The sequence below is a fragment of the Sus scrofa genome, chromosome X, assembly GCF_054392235.1.
Source record: "Sus scrofa isolate SSC_HxYL_T2T_F1_AM1 chromosome X, Sscrofa_HxYL_maternal_Yorkshire_Landrace_v2.0, whole genome shotgun sequence".
Classification (NCBI taxonomy): domain Eukaryota; kingdom Metazoa; phylum Chordata; class Mammalia; order Artiodactyla; family Suidae; genus Sus; species Sus scrofa.
In genome coordinates, this window is record NC_139401.1 from 123,725,084 (window position 1) to 123,746,911 (window position 21,828).

The following is a 21,828-nucleotide window of genomic DNA, read 5'->3' on the forward strand; positions in this document are numbered from 1 at the left end:
CTGAAAACCAAAAGCTTTATAGATGTAGGCTCCAAAACTGGGAATCTAAAGTTTTCCTAGTCAACATTTTTCTAGTTCTACATCAAATAAATCAAATTCAACAATTTGCGAATTAACTGATGTCTACAAATTAGCTAGCGTTGTAATTAGACGTTAGAATTTCTTCCTGTCTTCCTGTGTATGTAGGGGGGCTACTGGCTCTATGCAAAATCCATAATGATCAGTTTCTTCTGACACTGGATATGCTTATGTTTAGTTTAAACATACTTCCTTTTATAACTGAGTCAATGCCACTTCCCTAGAGAGCTGTCATGTTTAAGCCAGTGCCCTTCCATTTAATTATATTAAACTTATAAGCTTCTATGATAAAACCCCAGAAGTTAAATTATACCAACTTGCTGATACACAGATTTGACATAACTCAAACATTTTACATGCTACAAATGTTTGCTGGGAGTACATTCATCACTCTGAATCGATCGATGAGTTCGTCTCAACTTTAACATCCTTTCTATGTTAGAATATGGGCTAGAGCTGTGACGCCATATCACTGAAAAGTAGATCTTAAATTGTCACACACTAAAGCCGGAAGAACTAAACATATCTGCAGAAGAGTGAGCTCACAGCTGGCAGCGATTTTAATTCACCTGGACAATTTAAACTAACTTTCCATTAAATAATGATATTTAAGTCCTGTGAGTAGAATGCTGAACCCAGGAAATCCTTGCTGGTGGCTCCTATTTTTTTTTATGACACTTGTTCACTTTGGGAAAAAATGTGTTAAATTTTCTCTATCTCGATTTAGCCATCAGTAAATTTATGTGGCATATCTAAGAATCAATGGTCATTTCTCAGTTGACTGGCAAGTTATCTTTCTTTTTCCAAAGAGATCTGGGATACTTGAAAATATAATGTTAAAAACTGGGCTCCTCAGAGCAGGATATTAACTCAAAGTGTCTCCAATGGATTGTTTACTCATCGCAATAAAATAAATTAAAAAAGCAAGAACTATACAGTGGAAAATCAGGCAACATCTTGAATGGATCATCAAAATGAACATCTGTGAAGGGGGAAGAAACTTGCTAAGTTTAAGCTAAGTTAAAATAATGCAATAGAGAAGGAAAATATGCCCCCTTAGTTCAGATCCCAAGTCTGATTGGGCCCCTGGGATCAGTAACATCCACTGCTTCATTCCCAAGAAGTCAAGCTGACTCTCAGAGAGACCTGCTTTCTGGCCTTGCATTTAGTTTGCTACTAAGTTCTGGAACATTCCAAAATCAAAAGAAAATACTTGGGGCCCAGCTTTGCATTTGCATTATCTTGTTTGTAATATTTGTCATTACTCCTCTATTAAAATAGACACTAGGACATTTATAGTATTTTTACATTTAAGACTCGATTTCCTATGGTTAATGTTTATTGACCTCAAGCAGTTTTGAAACATGTGTCACAAATAGCTGTATACTATTAAATTTTAAGGAACTCTCAAAAGCTTGAGTACAACTCACTGCTCTTGGTAAAGAAATACACCAAAGGTATGAACAAAGTTGTCTATACACAATGAGTAATGATTTCCTTACAGTTCTAGAAAGACTTAGTTCTATCATGGACAAAAGTAAATATGTTATGAAATCATGGCTAATTATGATTCTCTGTGCCACAGATGGTTTCTCACTGCCACTTGAGCCTACATCAAGTCTGTCCCCCATGGCAACAAGAAAAAGGGGGGGGCAGAATCCTGAGATTAATCATGGAGAGCAAATAGCTATCTCTGTAGCCATAACAATGTGGAGGTATTGTTTCTTTATGGAATGGACAAAAGGGGGTAAGAAATGGTAAAAGTGTAAAATTCCATGTAAAAGAAATCGAGGGAGGCAGAAGCAGAAATGTAAAAGAGAGACACAAGAAAAGGAAGTAAGAAAGTCCTTCCAAGGATCTGTATTTTCCTTTATCTCAAGAAATAGTCTTTCAGAAATGTAAAGGCAATTTGTTTGCAAGAGCAGACAAAGAAGATCAGCATCAGAAATTTCAGACAGAGGAATATGAAGTGCATACGCATTCATGGTTTCTATCTTCATTGGGGAGTTCTCAGTACTATTTAGCAATCATTTTTCTTAGCTGTCTATCACTGGTTTTCAACCCAGGCTACACATGAGAATCAGCTGGGAGCTTTATAGAGAATATTCATGGACAGACTCCGCCCTCAGCTATTTTGATATTATTGGCTTGGGTTTAGCACAGAGAATAGGATTTTCTTAAAGGTCCTCAGGTGATTCTAATAGGAAACCAAGGTTGTGAACTATCATCTGACCAGGGGGTTAAAATCTGGGGGGCATAAAGGACATGATAATACATAAGTTAGGCTTTGTGAGTCACAAGGGCTCTTGTTGCAACTATTCAACTCCGCTGTTAGAGCGCAAAAGCAGCCACAGACTTTTGAATGGATGTGCCTGTGTCCCAATAAAACTTTATTTACAAAAATAAATGGTGGGCTGGATTTGACCACAAATCATCCACCCATGGTTATTAGACTGTTTCCTCTCCCCTTTCCTAAAATAGCTGCTCCAAATCTTATGCCCAATTTTTAGCAGCTGACTTCCCCACTCTGCATCAGCGGGGGAATAGAGGTCATCCGGCTGGAAAATCTTCAACTTCCTCTTCCATCATCTGCAGACTTAGTACACCTACCTTTGCATCTGTCCTCATCACTTGGCCTCCTATTGAAGGAGCAGCATCCCTTCTTTTCAAGGTGAATCTAACCCTCTCACTTACACTCAGGTCCATCCATCACTCTCTCTGCCTCCCTGGGGCCCTACTCCACAAAGGATCCATCTCCCATGTCTTTAAATACTTCCTCTTTACTGGCTCTTGCCCTTCAGCTAATAAAATATACTCAGGTGTCTTAACCAAAGAACCCCCAAAGCCTTCTTCAACCCTGGGTCCTCCTCTAGATACTCACCCGTGTCTACTCTTCCAGTAGAAATTCCGCATCTACTGCTTCTACCTCTTCCCGTTCACTCCTCAAGCCACTGTAGGCTGACTCCTGTTCCCACTACTCCACTAAAAATGCTCTTGTCAAGATTGCTGAGGACCGTCCTATGGTCTTCCTCACTCTTTTTTTTTTTTTTCTTTTTTTTTTGCTATTTCTTGGGCCACTCCCGCAGCATATGGAGATTCCCAGGCTAGGGGTCCAATCGCAGCTGCAGCCACCAGCCTACACCACAGCCACAGCAACGCGGGATCTGAGCCGCGTCTGCAACCTACACCACAGCTCACGGCAACGCCAGATCGTTAACCCACTGAGCAAGGGCAGGGACCGAACCTGCAACCTCGTGGTTCCTAGTTGGATTCGTCAACCACTGCGCCACGACGGGAACTCCCTCATTCTTGTTTTACATTTTTCTCAAGCATCAGACACTTGACTCTCCTGAAAACCCTGCAACACTCTGATACCTGCCATAATGAATTCTGCTGCTGCTGGCCTAGTGTCGCCTAATATTATTGACAAACTCTCTTTTCTTCTTACGGTATGCATTCCTCGACTATTCCCGTGGCATTAGCCACCGCCTCCATGTGACAATGGCCACATTTTATCTAGCTCCCGTCTCTTTCTCAAGCTCTGGGTCCATTTTTTCAAAGAGCTATTGCAAGCAGTACTCAGGTATCTTTCTTCCCCAGGTCTGTTATTTCCCCGTGATTCTCCATCTCGGTCAATAGCTTCACCATCAACTCAATTACCAAAGGTAAAATTCTCACTCTCCCTCAGGGACCTTCATAATCACCATTGTGCAAAATTTTAAAAATGTCGACCTCGAGAAGCTTCCTTTCTCTCCATGCAGTGCATGGCAGCTATATACACTCAACCATACATAGTGGTCCTGCTTTCCCAGCAAATCCAATCAGCCACCAAATCCATGATTCCAGATCTAAAATAACTTGTGAATCCATCTCCTTTTAGCTATTGCCACTGCAAATGTTTTAAGGCAGATCTTAGCCCTCACCAAGATTATTTTTGATCATTTCCTAACACATTTTCTTTTTTTTTACTGGCCCATATTAGTAGCCTCTACTTCCTTTTCTTTCTTTCTTTTTTTTTTTTTTTTTTTTTGTCTTTTCTAGGGCCACACCCATGGCTTATGGAGGTTCCCAGGCTAGGGATCTAATGGGAGCTACAGCTGCCGGCCTACGCCACAGCCACAGCCACAGCAACGCGGGATCCGAGCCGCATCTGCAAGCTACACCACAGCTCATGGCAATGCCAGATCTTTAACCCACTGAGCGAGGCCAGGGATCAAACTTGCAACCTAGTCGGATTCGTTAACCACCGAGCCACAACGGAAACTCCTTTACTTCCTTTTCTTATTTTTGCTTCCTCCTTAGGTTATTGTCCAAACCCATTTTCACTTTGCTAACAGAACTGCATACAATATTTCAGTAGCAGAAGGGCCATGGATTTTATGGAAAGGAAGAGTGATCCTTTCTCTTTGGTTACTCTCTCTTCTTGAGGAAGCAAGGCATTTCATTTAGCTTTTTGGTCTTGTGTTGCTGAAGTCACAAAGACAGACAAAAACCTAAGAGAGTCTGGGCTCTACGTGTATAAATAAGATGATAATAAAATGGAGCACTCACTAAGGATGGTGATCAATGTGGTGAAGGAACTGGAAACCACAGTCAAGAGGAGATAGAAGAAGAACTGGAAAATCTATCCTGAAGAAGATTCAGATTCTTTCCTGAAGCAGACTCATGTGGATATTTTTTCCTACATGAACTCCAGAATTATCACTCAGACATCTTTCCTCCTTAGCAAAAACACAGTTTCCCTTCCTTAACAGGAAATGCATACAAAGGGATATATATTTTGCTGTACACTGGCCTGCCCATCAAGGAAAGGAGGCCCATCAGTCTACAATGCTGATTCGCCTGGAAAGCTGTCCTTAGACATGAGCTCACATTGACACCGACCATATGCTAGAAGAAGGGTCCACTTGAATGGTAGGCTACGAATTTTTGACATCAATTCCCTAAAGGTAATACCGAATGCCCTAATTTTCTTGAGTGGGAGCACGTGACATACCACCTAACTTATATGACATTTTCTCGTTCTAACTTAAGTATTATTTCCAAACTAGTTTTTAAAAATTTTATTGTTGCAAGATTTAAAAACAACAACAACAACAACGACGATGACGACGACCTTTCTCATTGGGGCACCACAGTGGTGACCACAACGGAGTGCAATTCTGGATGCTTTGCCAGTAATTATTTCCTATGCCATCTAGTATTTACCTTCTCAAAGCATGCCCAGTATATTCCATTCCCTTCCCATGCCTGCATAGTAGTTGCGGAAAGCAGTCACTTATTTTATGACAAAACCTACCTTTGCATTTGGTCCTGTTGAGGCAGCCTGTTAATCTAAAGGAGGTTAGTTAAAATCCTTCATTATTAAATGATCTTACCTTAACGCACAAATCTGCAGGACAACCCCCCTTTCCTATTGTTTATAGTAATAGCAATGTCCTAACAAAGGGACAGATCTCATGACATTTGCAATACACTCAAATCTTTCATTCATAAAAAGACTAAAACCCCAGTATTTATTAAACAACAAGACAGTGGAAATGGCCTGATAGGAATGCTGATAGTGACCAGGCTTCGAGAGAGATTCTGCTCATCCCTTATGGTGAAAACAGGCAATGGACTATCCCTGTTTGTTTACTAAATGACTCGGCCCTCTGTGGTCTCATTCTAGCCCTGCTTCTCTTTCCCATCTTGGCCTCTGAAAAACAGAGCTATGACACCATGGTTTCACCATGTCCAAGAGTCTTTGTACACACCTGGCTTCGAAATAAATTCAAGGAATAGGCAACAGCAAGAGAGTTTAAAGGCTTTGCAGTTTGAGGAATAGATTTCCCTAGTCATGGTAATAGCCTACTTCAAGGATCTCTAGAAGCAAGTTTGAGAAACAACTGTCTCCATTTTTAACATCTTATCCTTCTCTTAGAATACACGAAATTCAAAACAAAGATTAAAAAATATTCATATATTAAGTGGCCACCTGTAATATGTAACTAGATCTACTGTGAAGAGTAAAATCCCAACCCTGGTCCTTCACCATTTCTGCCTATATTTACATGTTATAAAAATTTTCAAAGCGACACATGGCCCCATGTTCTTAACTGAACTCTATCTACATTGTTAATAGATTTCTTGGGAAATGTTTCATCTTTTTACTCCGTTCGTGTCAAACTTTTAGGAAAAGGGTACCTAGGGATTCGTAAGGAGAGGCCGAACTGTGCTTGATGGAAAAAGAAAGTAGCTACAGCAGAGACAGCCAACGTGACCTAACTGAACTGAAGGTAAGAAATAGAAACACTTGAAAGTTCTTCTTTATATCCTAGAGTTGATTGGAGGAAGAGTTCTCATTCATCTCTTTAGGCGCGAATACGGATAAATACATGTTGAACTGAGTGACAGGAACATCAAAGACTTACTACACATTTTTGCATATACTGGCCTTTGGGTTAGTAATTTATGTAGCACAAGGATTCATTAGTAATAGATATGATTTTCTAACGGAAATTAATCTGTCCCTTAGAATGAGGTATTTCTACCCAGAACACTCTTCCTCGAATCACAGACATTTGCAATGACAACACCTACGCGGCACGTTGTGTTTCATATCAGATGAAAGCTCGAATCAGGAAAACAGGAACACAGCGAAAGACTCACCGAGGTGTACAGGTATCCCTCGCTGTTCATTGCCAAGTACAGCTTGCTTTGAACTCCCTGAATAGCCACCACTCGAAGGCCCACGGGGATGAGGTTAAACAGAGCTGAAACCAAAAAGAACGTGAAAACAAAGTTATAAACCTGAAATCTACAGCTTTTCAATTTTCCCAGCAGGACTGTCTGGTCTTCCAAAAGTAATGTGTGCTTAGTAAGAATATTCATATATATATAATTTATATACACACACACACACACACAGCTATCCTCGAATCATGGTTACAGTCACATAACGGAGGCTATAACTACATATTTTCAAACACCGTGGAGAAAACAGAAGACAATTCCACGGTGTGTCTGGTGTTGGAGGTGGGGGATTCTGGATGCTCCTGGAGAGATCCAGTTCCAAGAACTGGTCTATATATTCCATAGCTTTATCTCAATAACCGAGGGTTGAAACTGCTCCCTTAGACAACTGCTGAAATTCACACAGTTATGAGCTACCAGTTGGGGAGAGATTCCTAGACGCTTAGAAAAGACACTAGTCCCACTCCCTTACCTAAATTATCTGTATTACTTCCAATGCAATGACTAAAAAAAGAAATCCAGGCCTTGGGGGAAAAAAAAAAAAGTCATTTGGAATCTTATGTTCCCAGAGTAGTATTTCTTAAAGAACATTTTCTAGGAGAGGGTTGAGAGGGGTCTCAGCTTTCCGTCTCCAGGAGGAAAGGTTATAGGAATAAAAACAATAAAGTCGCGAGGCGTATTTACTTATTTGAATTGTTCTTCCTAAATAGTTGTAAGTGGGCAGCTGGCTGGTGCCAAAGAGGCCTCCGTTTCTCCATTTGAAGGTCTGACTACGTGAAACTTACACCCCGGCTCTCCCTCTTCACAATCACAAACCACTCACTGGAGAAAACCAGTGGGCGTCCTCCCCCTACCAGCTGTCTACACCCTCCTACACTGGGAATAAAAATAAAACAGTACATTTTTAAAACGTAGTGTTTGCCACACACAGCTTTTGAAAATAGCCTGTGCACCTTTCTCTCCAGAGTCCTAGACCAATGTTGACGATTTTTGCTTTGGTGTGTAAGTTTATTGAGGATGATAAATAAGGCTGCTGTCACTTCTGTGAACAAGAATGTAAAGCAGTCAGCCCGTGGGTAAGAATAGTTTTTCTCAGATGTCTGGTCTTGGCGCACATATATGCTACCGCGGTAGATGGGGGTACGCAGAGGAGAAGTATTAACGAAGGACTCGGTATTCCTTGGTGAGCCTACAGTGTCTTTCCCTTACAGTTAGGGTGCTACTGAAGAGGAGTGAGGACAAATTGTACAGTTCACGATACAAGTGTTCCTAGCACATGCCACTGATGGCACTGCATTCAATCCTCGTCATATTAAAAGCTGTGCCCTTCTGTTTTGCGAGGTGAAGAAAAGTAATTGCACAGATTGCGAGCCAGGATCTCATGCTATATTTGACAATGCACCCCACAGGAATTAAGCCTGATCTCGCTGAGCATGGCATGTATATGTTCTATCTCTTTCTGTTGATTAATAGCTTGTTCACAGCAGGTGCCCAGCACACACTGGTGGACTGATACAGCAAGCTGTACGGTGAAAACATGATAATATAATATTTGCGGAATGTCATAGATGGCAATCCCACTATATAAAAGCTCACAGTTTCAAAATTCTGGTATCTAAAAAACCAAATGACACTGAACGAAAGCCTCCCTATGCTTTGGCTCAAAAGCCACACCGCACTAGACAACTAGAGCACCAACCAGAGTGTGTCTGAATCCTCGTTTAGTCATGCTTATAAATGCTCACAGATGACAGATAGTAAAGGACACTCAGAATGGTTTCTAGGGCTTCATTTTTTACAACATTCCTAACCTTCCTAGTTCTCTGAATGCAACTTGGAACACAACAAATCAAAATTAGATTTTCACCGTGTGCCCCAACTACTTTCTGATGTGGGTTTTAATGAGCAATAAGAAGCTTAAATCCCAAACATCAGATAGCTGTAGGAGGACGAGAAGCAAAGAACATCAGGAAGGCATGCTGGGGATTCCCTATTCCTAAATAATTCTATGAACCATATAGTGGCACATGGATGTTTCAGGACGTACCATAAATTACTGTGAAGCCTGATTCAAAACCCAAAAAATACCACTCTACAATGCAAAACTGAAGAGAGCACCACAAGTGGAGGGTGACTGGTCATACCAGTCCCATCTCTTTTTTGTAGACATTCAAGATAGATCATCAACAGGTTTGTTTCTAGGGACAGTCTTTCCAGATAAAAATGCAAAGAAATTATATCAAGGGTGAGCTTGCACAGAATCAGAATTTTCCAATATGCCTTTGTCTCTCTCAATCTGGAGTACTTCTTCCTGGACTTACGCTATTATTTTGATTCGGATGAAAATATGCTAAATATGAGCACAAAACAATTGACTTTATTTGCGTATCTACAACACATTCATTAAACACCTAATATCTCTTCTTCCATTTCTGTCAAAGCTTTGAATAAGATTTCAATAAATAAAAAGAGGCCTTTGTTTCCAGTTTTGTTTTTTTTCTTTTGTGTCTCCATAAAAATCAATTAAACTCTTTATACCTCGAAGGGACTATTTTCTCAGAGATGTGCACAGAGTTGGCACTCAGTGTTTGCTGAATACAAAACTGAGGCCATCCTTCTTTATTAGTTGGATTAAGATCAATTTCTCAAAGGGAGTAATGAACAGAAGTATACATTAATGTAGATCAGAAAGGCTTGACCCATTGAACTGGAGGTTTGAAAGGGAAGTTGCCTATTCTGCTAAGATTGTCCTCACTGAACCCAAGGCAGATATAATAAAACCGCTGCCAGGAAATGTCTCTCATCTTTTCTTTTTTGGGGGTGGGGAATAAATAATTTACAATGGCTGATTGGCTCATGATGAGATTTTTATTGGACTGACATTTACCATTGTAATAAATCTACCTAAGGTCAGCTCAAATGCATAATATCAAACACATGTTTTTAGAAACAGATTTATTTGTGTAGATGTGAACCGATCTGAATCTCATGATCTTGCTTACCATGTTGGAATTAAAACATCATAAAATCAACCAAGTTGAACTAAATGAGAAAAATATGATGAAAAATGCTAAAAATTAAGAAAAACAAGACAAATAGGAACATAATACCAGGAATGCATATTAAGGAAATACTATATAAGTGAAAGATTGATAGGTGGGGAAAAAAGAACAACTTGCATTGTTGTTTCACTCATTTCAAAATGATGAGTTAAATGGCGACTGCCGAGACAATTGCTTTGCTTTGGGGTGAAAAATATATCTACATGGCTAGACTTCCATATGAATAATGATCATTTTAATGATCACTTTAACCATTAAACATTCTTGTTTCATAATGACTTACACTCTACAATAGACTCAACTGGGGGCAATTCTCTTGTGACACAGCAGGTTAAGGATCTGGCGTTGTCGCTGCAGTGGCTTGGGTTGCTGCTGGGGGGGGGGGGGTTCGATTCCTGGCCCAGGAACTTCCACATGCTACAAGTGAGACCAAACAAACAAACAAACAAAAAGTGGGAAGGAAAGCTAGCTCTCTCTGACTCTGGTCCCACTCGGCAGCAGGAGTCAAGCCCCACGGACTCGCTATTTCTTTTGAGATACTTTCCATTTGCGTGCTCCGTGTTACGGTAATACTTACCAGCAGCTGACTCACCTCTCATTATTTCACTCCGCCTGAACACAGATTCTGGTTATCAGGCTCTTTAAAGGCCTGACAGTATCATTAGTATACAGAAATGCCAGGCATATCTTCCAGTTATAAGACAACCAAAGGCCGAAGCTATGCATATGCAGGAACTGAAGAGTAAAACCTCCTACACGAAAGGGAGCCTTGACTCACAAACATCTAGGTGTGCGCACGTTTCTATCTCTGTGTCTGTATACAGGTGTGTGTGTGTAATATCCTAAAACGACCATACACAGTGTGACCTTGGTGAGCATATGCTATATCGCTGTTCCTAAGGCACAGCAAATGGACCGTCTGATTTTTTTTTTTTTCCTTTTCAGGAAACACATGTGAACATGGGACCCCAAATCACTGATTTCCATCTGGAGCAGATGTTAAAAGTGGACAGAGGGAAGCCTGACTGGGTGGGGTTCATTGGCAGCCGACCATGAACTTCAATAATGCCCAACCAATCTGCTTTGCTGGGAGCGGCTTACATCCCCTAATTTCTTTCCCAGACACCAACTGAAACATACAATTTATGGGACTGTTTTATTACTGACCATCATGTGCTCATGTCTATAAAACCCTCCAGTTACACTAGCGACGAATTTTTTTCAAAAAGAAGAATACGCATGAAAGAACATTGAGGGTCCTCCCTGTAGAACTCTCCACATCACAATAGTAACGCAGCATTTTGCAAAAGGGTGAGGAACCATTTAAGTATGGAAGTTTTTCATCCTAGGTATCAACAGAGCTTTCTTCAAGGGTAATTAAAGTTGACTTCCTCTTAAGGTCTTGCCTTGGCCATCAATCAGCCCAGGAAGCTTTCTCACTAAGTGTGAAAACTCTTGAACACTCAGCATCGGACCCCTTGCCTATGGCTTTATGGTCCCTAGCCATGCATCTCCAAAAATGCTGCAGAGGACTTGTTAGTATTCAGATGGGCTTTCCTTAACAATGGGACTATTTCTGGGAATCAAAGCCCGGGGGAAAAACAATATAAATTAGGGAAAATAGGGAAGGAGTTGTGAGGCCTAGGTGGTTTAGCCTCACGCAACACTGAATAGGTTTGCAGCAATCTGCTCAGTGCAAAAAACCAAAACCAAAACACCAATTATCCTCCTTGAAGCGGGCTTGCTTCACTGTTTTTATGTTTTTCTTATGCCACATAACTAAAGCATATGTACCAAGAGGTTATATAACGTCTTGGAATCACCATGCTTCAGTCATTGGAAATAAAACTGACCTTGTTTGTAATGTGTTTCTTTTTTAAGTTCACCGTTGTGGTCTCCGACTTGGTCTTTACTTAAACCGTGGTTAAAAATAAAGCGCTCAAAGAACTCTCTTTACCCACCTGTGGCGGAATCGCAATGTTAAAATCCCAATTAGTCTCGGAGTTATCAGTGTGTGTGGAGGGAGCAGAAGTGAAAGCTTGTAATGAGGAATTCTCATGACATAAAACCACTCCCCTCTCTTGGGATAAGACGGGTTCTTAAGAGTAGAGATAACATGCTATTTCAGGATCAGTGTGTGGGTGAGTAAATTTTCTGTGGGGAAAAAAGTAATAAAATCCAAAGGACAGCCATAAATCTATTCGGATTACCATGGAGATGACATTTGGATCGTTCTTCAGATGGTGTCAACATTATTTGCTACAGTTCACCATTTTACATACTTTCATGTTCCACTTCCTTGAGGTCAGCGTGCTTACACGGGATCATACGGTGTTGACTATATCTCAGAGCGGCTTTAGGACTTAGCAAGGGATGTTTATTTAAGAAAAAAGAAAAGAAAAGAAAAGAGAAGAAAAGAAAAGAGAAAAGAAAACACCATGTCAACAACATGCTGGGACACACTATTTATTTTGCAGTCACTTACTGTAAGTGCTGTCCTCATCCTTTGTGCCATCAATGGTTCCGTCTGCCTGCAGCTGCAAGTGGAAACCTTGTCGGCTGTAGAGTTTGGTAACTATACCCTTAAGCTGAGGCTCTGCAAAGAGAACGAGGGTTGGGATCAATGCGTACGCTGTGCATGTGGAGTGGAAAAGACGAAGAATTCAAAATTCTAACTTATTGACAAATTTTAGGGGAAAAGGTCAAACTACACTTTTTAGACAGTCCTCCGAAAGAAAGAAAACAAACAAACGAGCTCCAAGTTTCGGAATCAGTCTCCCGCCTGAAGAAACCTTTGATTTCTCCCCGGGGAACCCTGGTAAAGCCCTAAGGCTTCTGAGAGCAGAGACAGTTTCTGATGGCTTGTCCTTTGGCTTACAGGGTGGTACTCTATCTCATTGGGTATTCGGAATGGGTTGGCAAATGGCAGGTTCTGCCTTTTAACAACGTGACACTTCTCATGAGCAAGGAAAAGGAGAGATCCCAAGATGATGTGAAGTGGTTTGCCAAGCAGGGACCAAAAACACACTGGGAAAGATTTCCCTCCGAATGACCCCAATTTGAACGAAGGAGCCCCTCCATTGGGAAAAGGTTGAAAAATATGCATAAACAATCTGGAACCCCGTCAAAGACCTTTTATATTTTGAAAATTGGGCAGCGACTCAAAAAGGGGGGAGGGGAGAATAAAGCAATCCTTTCCATACCCTAGCACACTAATTATCCTTAGGGCAAGTGGGTGCGAAGAGCGGGAGTTTTGCTGGGGGGGAGGAAAGAAAATGAGTTCATGCTTATTTTCAAGTTTAGTATCAGAAATATAATTATCCAAAATAAGTGTTCTCGAAATGATTTTCAATTATGAAGCACCACAGATTAATAAGGTACCTAATTTACCAATAACAGCCATCTTATCCAACACTTGCTTTTATTGAATACAGACACCTGCACCGAAATGATATTTATGTGATTATTCAGGCCGCATAATCATGCTTTGCAATCGCTTAATCCTTCTTAAAAACAAGCCTAATTTACAGCGAATGTCTTCAAAACTTCGAGCAAAGAAGATAACGTATGTCTGCATTTCCACTCCGGGATGCGGGAGAACACACAAGTAGCGAAATAACAGATGGATGAATAAGTCTGAAATTCTGTAATAGTTATCTAGCCAAAAGTAAGAAAATAGCGCAAAGGACTCGTTTGGTGAAGAACGGCCAAATCCGCTGCCTCCTGGCCAGAAGGTCTACTTTGACGCAACCTGACACCTAGAGCGGTGTGAATTTTCCCCAGCACCGGAATACCGAATATCGGAATATCTCGCTACTCTCTCACTGAATAGGTTCAAAAGGACCCACAACCTGGCTCGGAGTTGACATTCTCTCTTCAGTCCTGCATTTTAGCAGCAAGTAGTCTAACCAGATCACTAAGCTCTATGCCACAAGGTTCGAGGAATCCACCCCCTCCTCCCCAGCGAATATTTCAAAGCTGCACCACAAGTCTGTCCCGAGGAGCTTAAAAGTGATCAAAGAAACAGAATGCCTAGATGGCGGAAGCCCACGGCCCTTGGGGGTGGAAGCTGGAGGGGAAGGGTCAGAGTTGCTGGGATGAAGGCAAGCGAGGGATCCCCCGGCTTCTCCCGGGGTGGGGGGTGGGCAGGGGTCTGCCTAGCTCGGCGCCTGCAATTAACATGCCACACACACACGCGCTAGCCACGGATGGGTCACGCCTGGCCAGAGCCCATGGGCTTGCGCACATGTGGCCTGTGTGAAGCTGACGGCGCGCCCACGGGGCAGGGTATGCCCCCAGGCTCTGCGCCTGTCCCACGGCAGTTGCAATGCAGCAAGCCTGTTACCCTTACGAAGGAGGCGAGAAAGCGATCGCTTCCCACGCACGCACACCGGCGAGGTGGCCAAATCCGCACTGGATGGGCCAACGATAAACTCGCCTTCGCTTACATCCACGCCCTCCAGCCCCCTCCACACTCGTAAAGTATGGGGGCCCAAAAGAAAAGCAAAGAAAGCCAGCCAAGAGCCCCTTCCAACCTGGTCTCCTCCTGCGCCTCTTCTTGGAGCCGAAGAGTTTGACCCGGGAAAAGACGTTTAACTTGTTTTTGTCGCAGCTGGTCTTGCCTTTGCTGGGGCTGCTGACACACTTGCAGGCGTTCGATTTCTCGCGCTCGCGGGCTTGTCGCTTCTGCCGGATGAGCGAGCTGGCGATAGCCGCCGCCATGGCCACGACGCCCACCACCACCACTTCTTTCGCGGCCCCTCTCCGGGTTCGCCTCCTCCGCCCGCTCCTCCGCCCGCTCCTCCGCCGCTCGCCCGCTCGGTCTCGCGCCTCCGCCGCCTTCGTCTCCGGAGCCGGCGCTCGCCCGGGCTTCTCCGCGCTCGGGCTTCAGCCGAGGAGGGGGCTCAGCATTCCGGCCGACCTCCTCCGGCGGTGGTCCGGCTCCCGCGCGGGCTGCCGGCTGCCTGGGTCCGAGCCGACGCCACAGCCCCGGGCCGGGATCGCGGGCGAGACTGGCTGGCGGAGGCAGAGCTGCGCGAGTGCGTGCGCTCGGCCCCTGCGCCCCGAGGACACTGTGCGAGTCCAAGTGGCTCGGGTCGGAGTTTCGCGGCACCCCCCGCCCGGTGCCGCGCGGAGGGGGCCGGAGGAGGGAGGCGGGCGGAGGGAGGGAGCGCGGGCGGGAGAGAGGCCGGGAGCGCGGGCGGCAGCAGGGAGGGGGGATGGAGGAAGCGCGCGGCGGGGGGGGGGGGGGGGCGCGCCCTCGCCCTGGCCCCTCCGAGGCTCCGACTAGTCCTTGCAACTTCTTGGCCTGCCGATCGGCAAAAGTTGGCCCGTGCCAGCTTTCCGACGGGGCTCAAACAGGTAATGGCCTCGCATCTTCGCTGCTGCCGCTGCCGCCGCCGCTGCTGCTGCTCTGGGCGCGGCACAGACTCAGTGGAGGAATTCTGTCGCCGCAGGCACCCTCCGGAAGAGCGCGACGGCCTCCCCGAGGCCCCCTCCCCCGGCGGCCCCTCCCTCCCGGAGCCCAGCCCGCTGGCTGCGGGCCGCGGGCCGCCCCCTCCCGCCCCACCCCCCCAAGTCCCCCTCGGGCCGCTCGGGCTAACACCTGTAGGGGCTTGGACACTGCCCCAGCTCCCACAGCCTCCTCTCCTCTTCTTCCCCAAAGAAGCTTGGGGAGGAAACAGGGGTGGAGGAGGCACTGGCAGGAGGCAGTTGGGTTGGAGGAGCGGGGGGTTGCTTGGAGATGGGGGATGGCGGAGGGGGAGGTTCCCTTAGTGTGCGACTCTTAGCTGGCCAGATTCCGCCCGGGCCGGGGGCCCCGGGAAGTTCGCCCGCCCCCTGCCCTAGACTCGGACGCACGAGACCCACTCCCCTCCAAAGACACACACTCGCCGAGGTTTTTCGCAGGGTTTTTCACTTGTAGCCCTTCAGCGGAGAGGCCAGGGCTCCCAGACTGGCTCAGCCCCCGCGGCCGCAGCAGCGGCAGCAGCGGCAGCAGCAGTAGGCACTGCAGAGCTGCGCCGCACACCACGCTGCCACCCAGTGGTTTTTGCTGACTTTTCATTTCAGGCCAGTTTGTGCCTTCCGACCCCCGTTTTTCCTCTGGGCCCCCTCATCATTCCCTTCGGATTTGGGATCCCGATACTGCTTGGGTCGTGTACCATAAGCCGTATCTGGGGAATGCAGAGCTGAGCCTCTTTATTTAAGCTCTGGCGCGTCTCCAATATCCTAACTTCTTCTTTTTTTTTTTTTTTTTTTCCCTTTTCCTGCTCCCCAAGCTCAGGCAGTCTGCCTCCCTCCAAATCAGGAACCAAGTCTGGCTTTTTGCTCGCTTCACTCAATTCACAAGTTTTGTTCCTTCCCTGTTCTACGTTTTAATCTGGAGGAGAAGGAAAAAAAAAAAAAGAGTTTGGAGGTCAAGAATGCAACAAATCGTCCATCCACAGCCCTCCCTTCAAACAGTCAAGGCTGTTTTACTATTTTACTTGATTTCTGATGCCAGAAAGGAAGCCCCCAAAAGTAGTGCTGCTCTAACCTGGAGCTACCACGACGCTGTATTTACTGCACCTTCATTCCTCTTAGATCTTTTCAGAATTGATGTAGCTGCAAAACCAAATGCCTGGACTCAGGTCCTTTTCTGAGCTCTCAACTAAGAAACTGAAATCTTTCAGCCCATCAGAGCTGAATCGCCTGAACCTTCTGTAAATTTCCTCGCTCTCCCGGGGAAGCTGCTGTCACCTCCCTTCCACCTTTGCCCAATGTCGAAGTGTCTCTTGCCCTATCAGAGGCACCATTATGTGTCTGCAGAGGCCGGCGGGGTGAAGGTTGCAGGGACTGAAATGGACAGATACAGGAGAAGGATGCAGAATGGTCCACCACTCCCCTGTGCTTTGTCAAAAGAAGAGAGAGGACCAGGTCGGAGAGTTTCAGCACCTCCAGTCTCCTGAAGTATCTTCAGACTTTAACTGGGGGAGGGGGGACCCCGATCTGCTCCTACTAGGCTTGGAACATCTTAAACATTGGCACTGGGTCTTGGTCACCACTCTATTTGCATTTCCTGGCACAGGTTCTGTCACAGAGTTTATGCTCGATAAGAGTTTATTGAAAATGATTGACAAATGACTGATTGATATCAACTGTGAAGGGCAGGAAGATGTTTTCTGGCTCAGAATGTATGCGATTTAAATTCCAAGCACCATGAAGGGAAATAATCTCACCAAAAGAGGGGAGAAAAGAAGCTCCGACCAGGACCAAATATTTGGGGTGTGGGATGGACGGTTAAGAGATTCCTACTCACTCTGCATGTTTTTACCTCCTGCTAAGTACCAACTCCGAGGGCCTTTTTTTTTTTTTTTTTCTTTTTTCTTTCCTCTTGCTTCTCTCTTAAGACCCTGACCCCAAGCAGGCATGACCACACTAAAGGAAGACAAAGTTCTGATTCAGGCAAGGGACAGATCCTGGGAAGAATGAGAGAAGGCTACTGAGAAAAGGAGGAGGGCTTTCCCACGCTCCTCCCTCCACTTGTGTAAACACTGTTCACAAGGTATGTTCAGGATGCCTGGAGAAGTACTGGCACGGCCACCCTGAAGTGGGTAACTGAGGTAAGCAGATGCGGAGAAGACTTCAGGAATGTATACTGAAAGGGGGGGGGGCACGTCATTACAAACTCGAAAACACAGAGACGTCAGTACATCATGTCGTCGTGTGTTGTAATCCTGTCACTAACCCTCAGCCACCACCCCAGGGTTTATAGGTGTGTGCCATGAGCTCATGGAACCACTGGGTCAGTGCTGATAACCGGACGATGCTATGGGTGTTTACAGATGTCTTTCTTGCTCCAACCTCGTTCTCTCAAGTAATTTTATGACCCTGAAAAAGGAGAGGTGAGGGAGATCCAGACTCTCTTCCTGTCGGCCCATGAAATGTACCTCTGCCTCTTCAGAACCCCCTCTATTCTTCCAGCCCCGCAGACAGGAAGACAAATGACACGTGCGACAGGGGCCTCTGCTCTCTGGGCTCCGTCTGCCTGCAAACCACAGGTGTTTTCCTCTCTCCCCCAGGAAGAGAACCCACAGAGGCCTAGCGCTGGACGGGAGAGGGGTCACGGGGGCGGGCAACGGAAGGAAGGCCGTTTTGACTTGGGGTCCAAATTGTATTGCCCCATCAGTTTAACCACGGAGAAGAGTGGCTATAACTGTGAAACCCTCGAAGGAGAATCGTGCCCAAACCCCATTCATCTTCAGGAGGCATAATGAAAGACAGACTCGCAGGCCACCCGAGAGAAGCATATTTTGCCTTTCCTTTCTGTCTTACTGACACCCCAGACCAGGAGCGGGGCATTTCAGTGGGAGGATGAATAAAGAACTTCCTTTTGACACTTATTTCCAAAGGGTCTTTTTCTCCCGTCTTGGTCTGTTCCCACCACACCCTTGCTATGGAACTTCCTGGATCTCCTGCAGACCCATAGCTGCAGTTCTTCCTGCTTAACTCCGAGGCTCCCAACTCCTCTTTGCTGGGTCAGCCGACTCGCCCCAGCCACCCAGACCCCCTCCCCCGCTGCCCTGTGCACCAAGCTCTCTCCTTCATGAGACTGAAGAAAGCATCCTTGGCTCCTTTCCAACTCAGCTCACAAAGAGTTCTAGCCTGGGAGCAAGAGGTATAAGTTTGAAGCCTGTCTCTACCGGTAACAGGTTGTGTGACCTTGGACGTGTCATGCATCTTATGGGGGCTTCGGTTTCTCCATCTTTATTTGGGGAGGGGGGACGCCCAAGGCATGTGGCCGTTCTCAGGCTAGGGACTGAACCTGTGCCACAGCAGCCCCCCAGGCTGCTGCAGTGACAACGCTGGACCCTTAACTCACTGTGCCACAGGGGAACTCCCAGTTTTCCCATCTTTAAAGGCATCCTTGAGACTCAATTAATGGCTTTCAGGTCATATTCTGCAGAGCCCTAAGAATAACACGGAGTCGGTGGAAGTTTCCCCACCCGTGTTTCCACCATAGCCCTTCTGCTTTCCTAGCTTATATCCTGGGACTCGTTGTGTGATTCCCTACCAAAAAATAAAAAGATTCCACCGCTAAAACCAAAACATTTGAAAACCTCTGGAGGAGACGTCCCTGAGAGCCTTTTTTGGTTCCGGGAGCCTAGGGTTTTCAGGCGTCTGTCCTGTTCCCCGAGGTCTTCATCCCCCCCTCCTCACACTGAACCTCTCTGCTTCCCCCCACCCCCGACCCCGCGCCCCAGACCATACACTCCACGTGGGATCCCACAGGAAAATATAAAAGTCTCTTTGGCTTCATGCCCCACGGGTTCACTCGAGAACCAGGTTTTGGCATCCTTTTCAGGGAGAGTTATGTGAGTTATCAGAGCAGAGAATGCTGACTGTTCTCTGCCAATCTCTTTTGGCAGGCCTCGGATGAGCTGGAAAGAAGCTGAGAGGACCTGCTCTCAAGAGGCATCTCCAGGAGAGAGACAGAAACCCAAACAGATGTGACTGTGATGAGTAAAAATGAGCGAATTCAGACACAGCCTAATCAGGAGCAGCCTCGGTACTTTCTGAGCAGGAAGGAATTGGCTGTCTGTCGGAAACTCGGAAAAGATTTCAAACACCCTTCCTTCGTGAAGATAAACATAATCAGAGCCACTTGCCAGTTTGCTCTCCAGCTTCGCTAACAGTCCATCAAAACATCCGAGTGACCAGTTACCAGGTCAAGGACTGGTGATGAGCTCTAAGGGAGAGAAGGGGGGGCAGGTTCAAGTGCACCACGGTCCAGCAACATTGAGATCGCGACTCAGTAGGGCAGCAGAGGGGGTACTAAAGAGCCTGGGCACCAAGTACCATCTTTTGTAGTCTATTTAATTATGTCCCAAAGCCCAGAGAAATACTGCATAGACATACAAATGAGGAGATTAGAGAAAAGCCATTAGCAGAGGCTCTTGCCACTTAAGTCCAAGCAGGAGGGAAAATGCAATTTAAGGAAATCTCGTCAATGTCACACTGGAATTCCAGAGACAGAAAGAATGACTATTCTGTAACATAACCTGACACATTCATTAGCTGTCAGAGAGTCCCCTCCATTTGGGGGGATTATGCTACAGAAACAAAGGTCCCCAGAAGCAATTTTTTAGAAGTTGATTGGCTCTCCTGATTTGCATTTGAGATGAAAAGCCAGGGGACCTAGGCTTGCGCTGCTCTAGGACAGTGGGTTGGTCTTCATTAAGCGCTCTTCCTGAGATCATTCTTTAAGTACGCAAGCTACAGAATTGCCTGAAGCCACCTCTGGTTTCAATGTAAAACCAAATAAATGAATAAATAAAGTCAATTGAGAACACACTAATTCTGATCTGTAAGAAGAAGAAAAAAATCCCATAACCCACATAAAAATTGTACCGTTCAGTTATAATTTATGAACATTCCAACCATAAAGCACCCTGATGGTATTTACCATACCTATGAATCCAGCTCTTTGCTATTTAAGTAGCCATAGCAGCTGCCACATCAAGAGTTCTAGACCTCTGATTATCTGCTTGGTCATCTAATCAAGAAAACTTGGAGAGGGAGTTCCCTGGTCACCCAATGGGTTAAGGATCCTGCATTGTCACTGCAGTGGCTCGGGTCACTGCTGTGGTGTGGGTCCGATCCCTGGTCTGGGAACTTCCATGTGCCATGGGCGGTGCGGCCATTAGAAAAAACCCCAAAAAACCAAAAATCAAAAAACCCACTACATTACTATTAACATAACCATAGCCTGCAACTGAGAGGTGGGCATGAGGAAAGGGGCAGCAGCACCATTGCTGAGAAAGCATAAGGTCCCGTCTGCTGGGTCACGGAGAGAGCCGGTGCCTTGGCCTTTGGAAGATCATATTGGGTGAACCTGGAGCATGTGGGTCAAGGCGGCCGCACCAATTTTCTAAAGTTCCTCTTGGCGAAGGTTCGAGTAATATTTTGTAGATACAATAAACTTATTCTTAAGCCAGTGGTTTGCCCCAGCGGCGACAAAGTGTCCAGAGCCAACAAAATGCACCAGCTTCTCTGAGATCAATTTAGTTTCATTCAATAATATTTGAAGATCTGGAGGGAACCGTTGTTATTCTACGAACTGACTGGCTTACAAACATAAATGAGGTGTTTCTATGATGAAACACTCACGGCAGACTAAAAATGTGCCAAACTCAGAGGCGAAATATCTGTAACACTGGGTTCCTTTCTTGCCCAGTGAACTAAGTCATCTAAATGAAAAGCTAGGGGAAAAAATAATGGAGGATTTGAGGCAGAAGCAGACAATCAGTCATTTTTCTGGATCTAAGCTGTTTCAGAAAATAGGATTTGGGGAGGCCGGTGACCTACACTCAAGATTTGAGGAAGGGAATGCAGTGCTTGCAAATGATCTACTTAGCCTACGGGGGCGGGATTCTCAGGCAGCCTAAGAACCCTGGATTGATTTCCTATTTGCCAATGGCACCGTTTCCATCAACTTCCTATCAAGAGCTGCCATCTCTTAAAGGAGCAGAGAAAGAATGGGAAGCTACTTCAGTGCTCTCTCAGGATTAAGTCTTAATGCATCTCTTTGAAGACAGCGATCAGAATTTGGGCAGGAAAACCTAGCGAATTTGGAGGAAATGGCCTCCTCCAGATTCTGAGGAGGGGACAAAGGCCTGGTCCATGATCCACCTGAGAACTGGGCAGATGCCCTAGACGATGTATTTAATTTTTTTGCTTTTTTTTTGCTTTTTTTTTCAGGGCCGCGCCCGAGGTATATGGAGGTTCCCAGGCTAGGGGTCCTATTGGAGCTGTAGCCGCCGGCCTATGCCAGAGCCACAGCAACGCGGGATCCAAGCTGCATCTGTGACCTACACCACAGCTCACGGCAACGCCAGATCCTTAACCCACTGACGGAGGCCAGGGATCGAACCCGCATCCTCGTAGATCCTAGTCAGGTTCGGGGAACTCCCCT

At 45.6% G+C, this 21,828-nt stretch overlaps 1 protein-coding gene across 8 annotated transcripts in view; it reads right to left on the reverse strand.

Annotated features, from left to right (window-relative positions):
* The window catches only part of FGF13 (fibroblast growth factor 13), a 495,908-nt gene that overhangs the window by 56,160 nt on the left and 417,920 nt on the right, over window positions 1–21,828 (reverse strand). For 7 of the 8 annotated variants that reach the window (XM_085008913.1, XM_021080531.2, XM_021080530.2 and 4 more), the window contains 2 exons: window positions 12,361–12,471; window positions 6,730–6,833 (listed from right to left, as the gene is read on the reverse strand). In XM_085008913.1, coding sequence (XP_084865039.1) covers window positions 6,730–6,833; window positions 12,361–12,471 — 215 coding nt within the window. Of the gene's footprint in view, window positions 1–6,729; window positions 6,834–12,360; window positions 12,472–14,410; window positions 15,346–21,828 lie in introns of those variants that run through there. The other variant, XM_003135427.7, reaches the window with a different exon arrangement.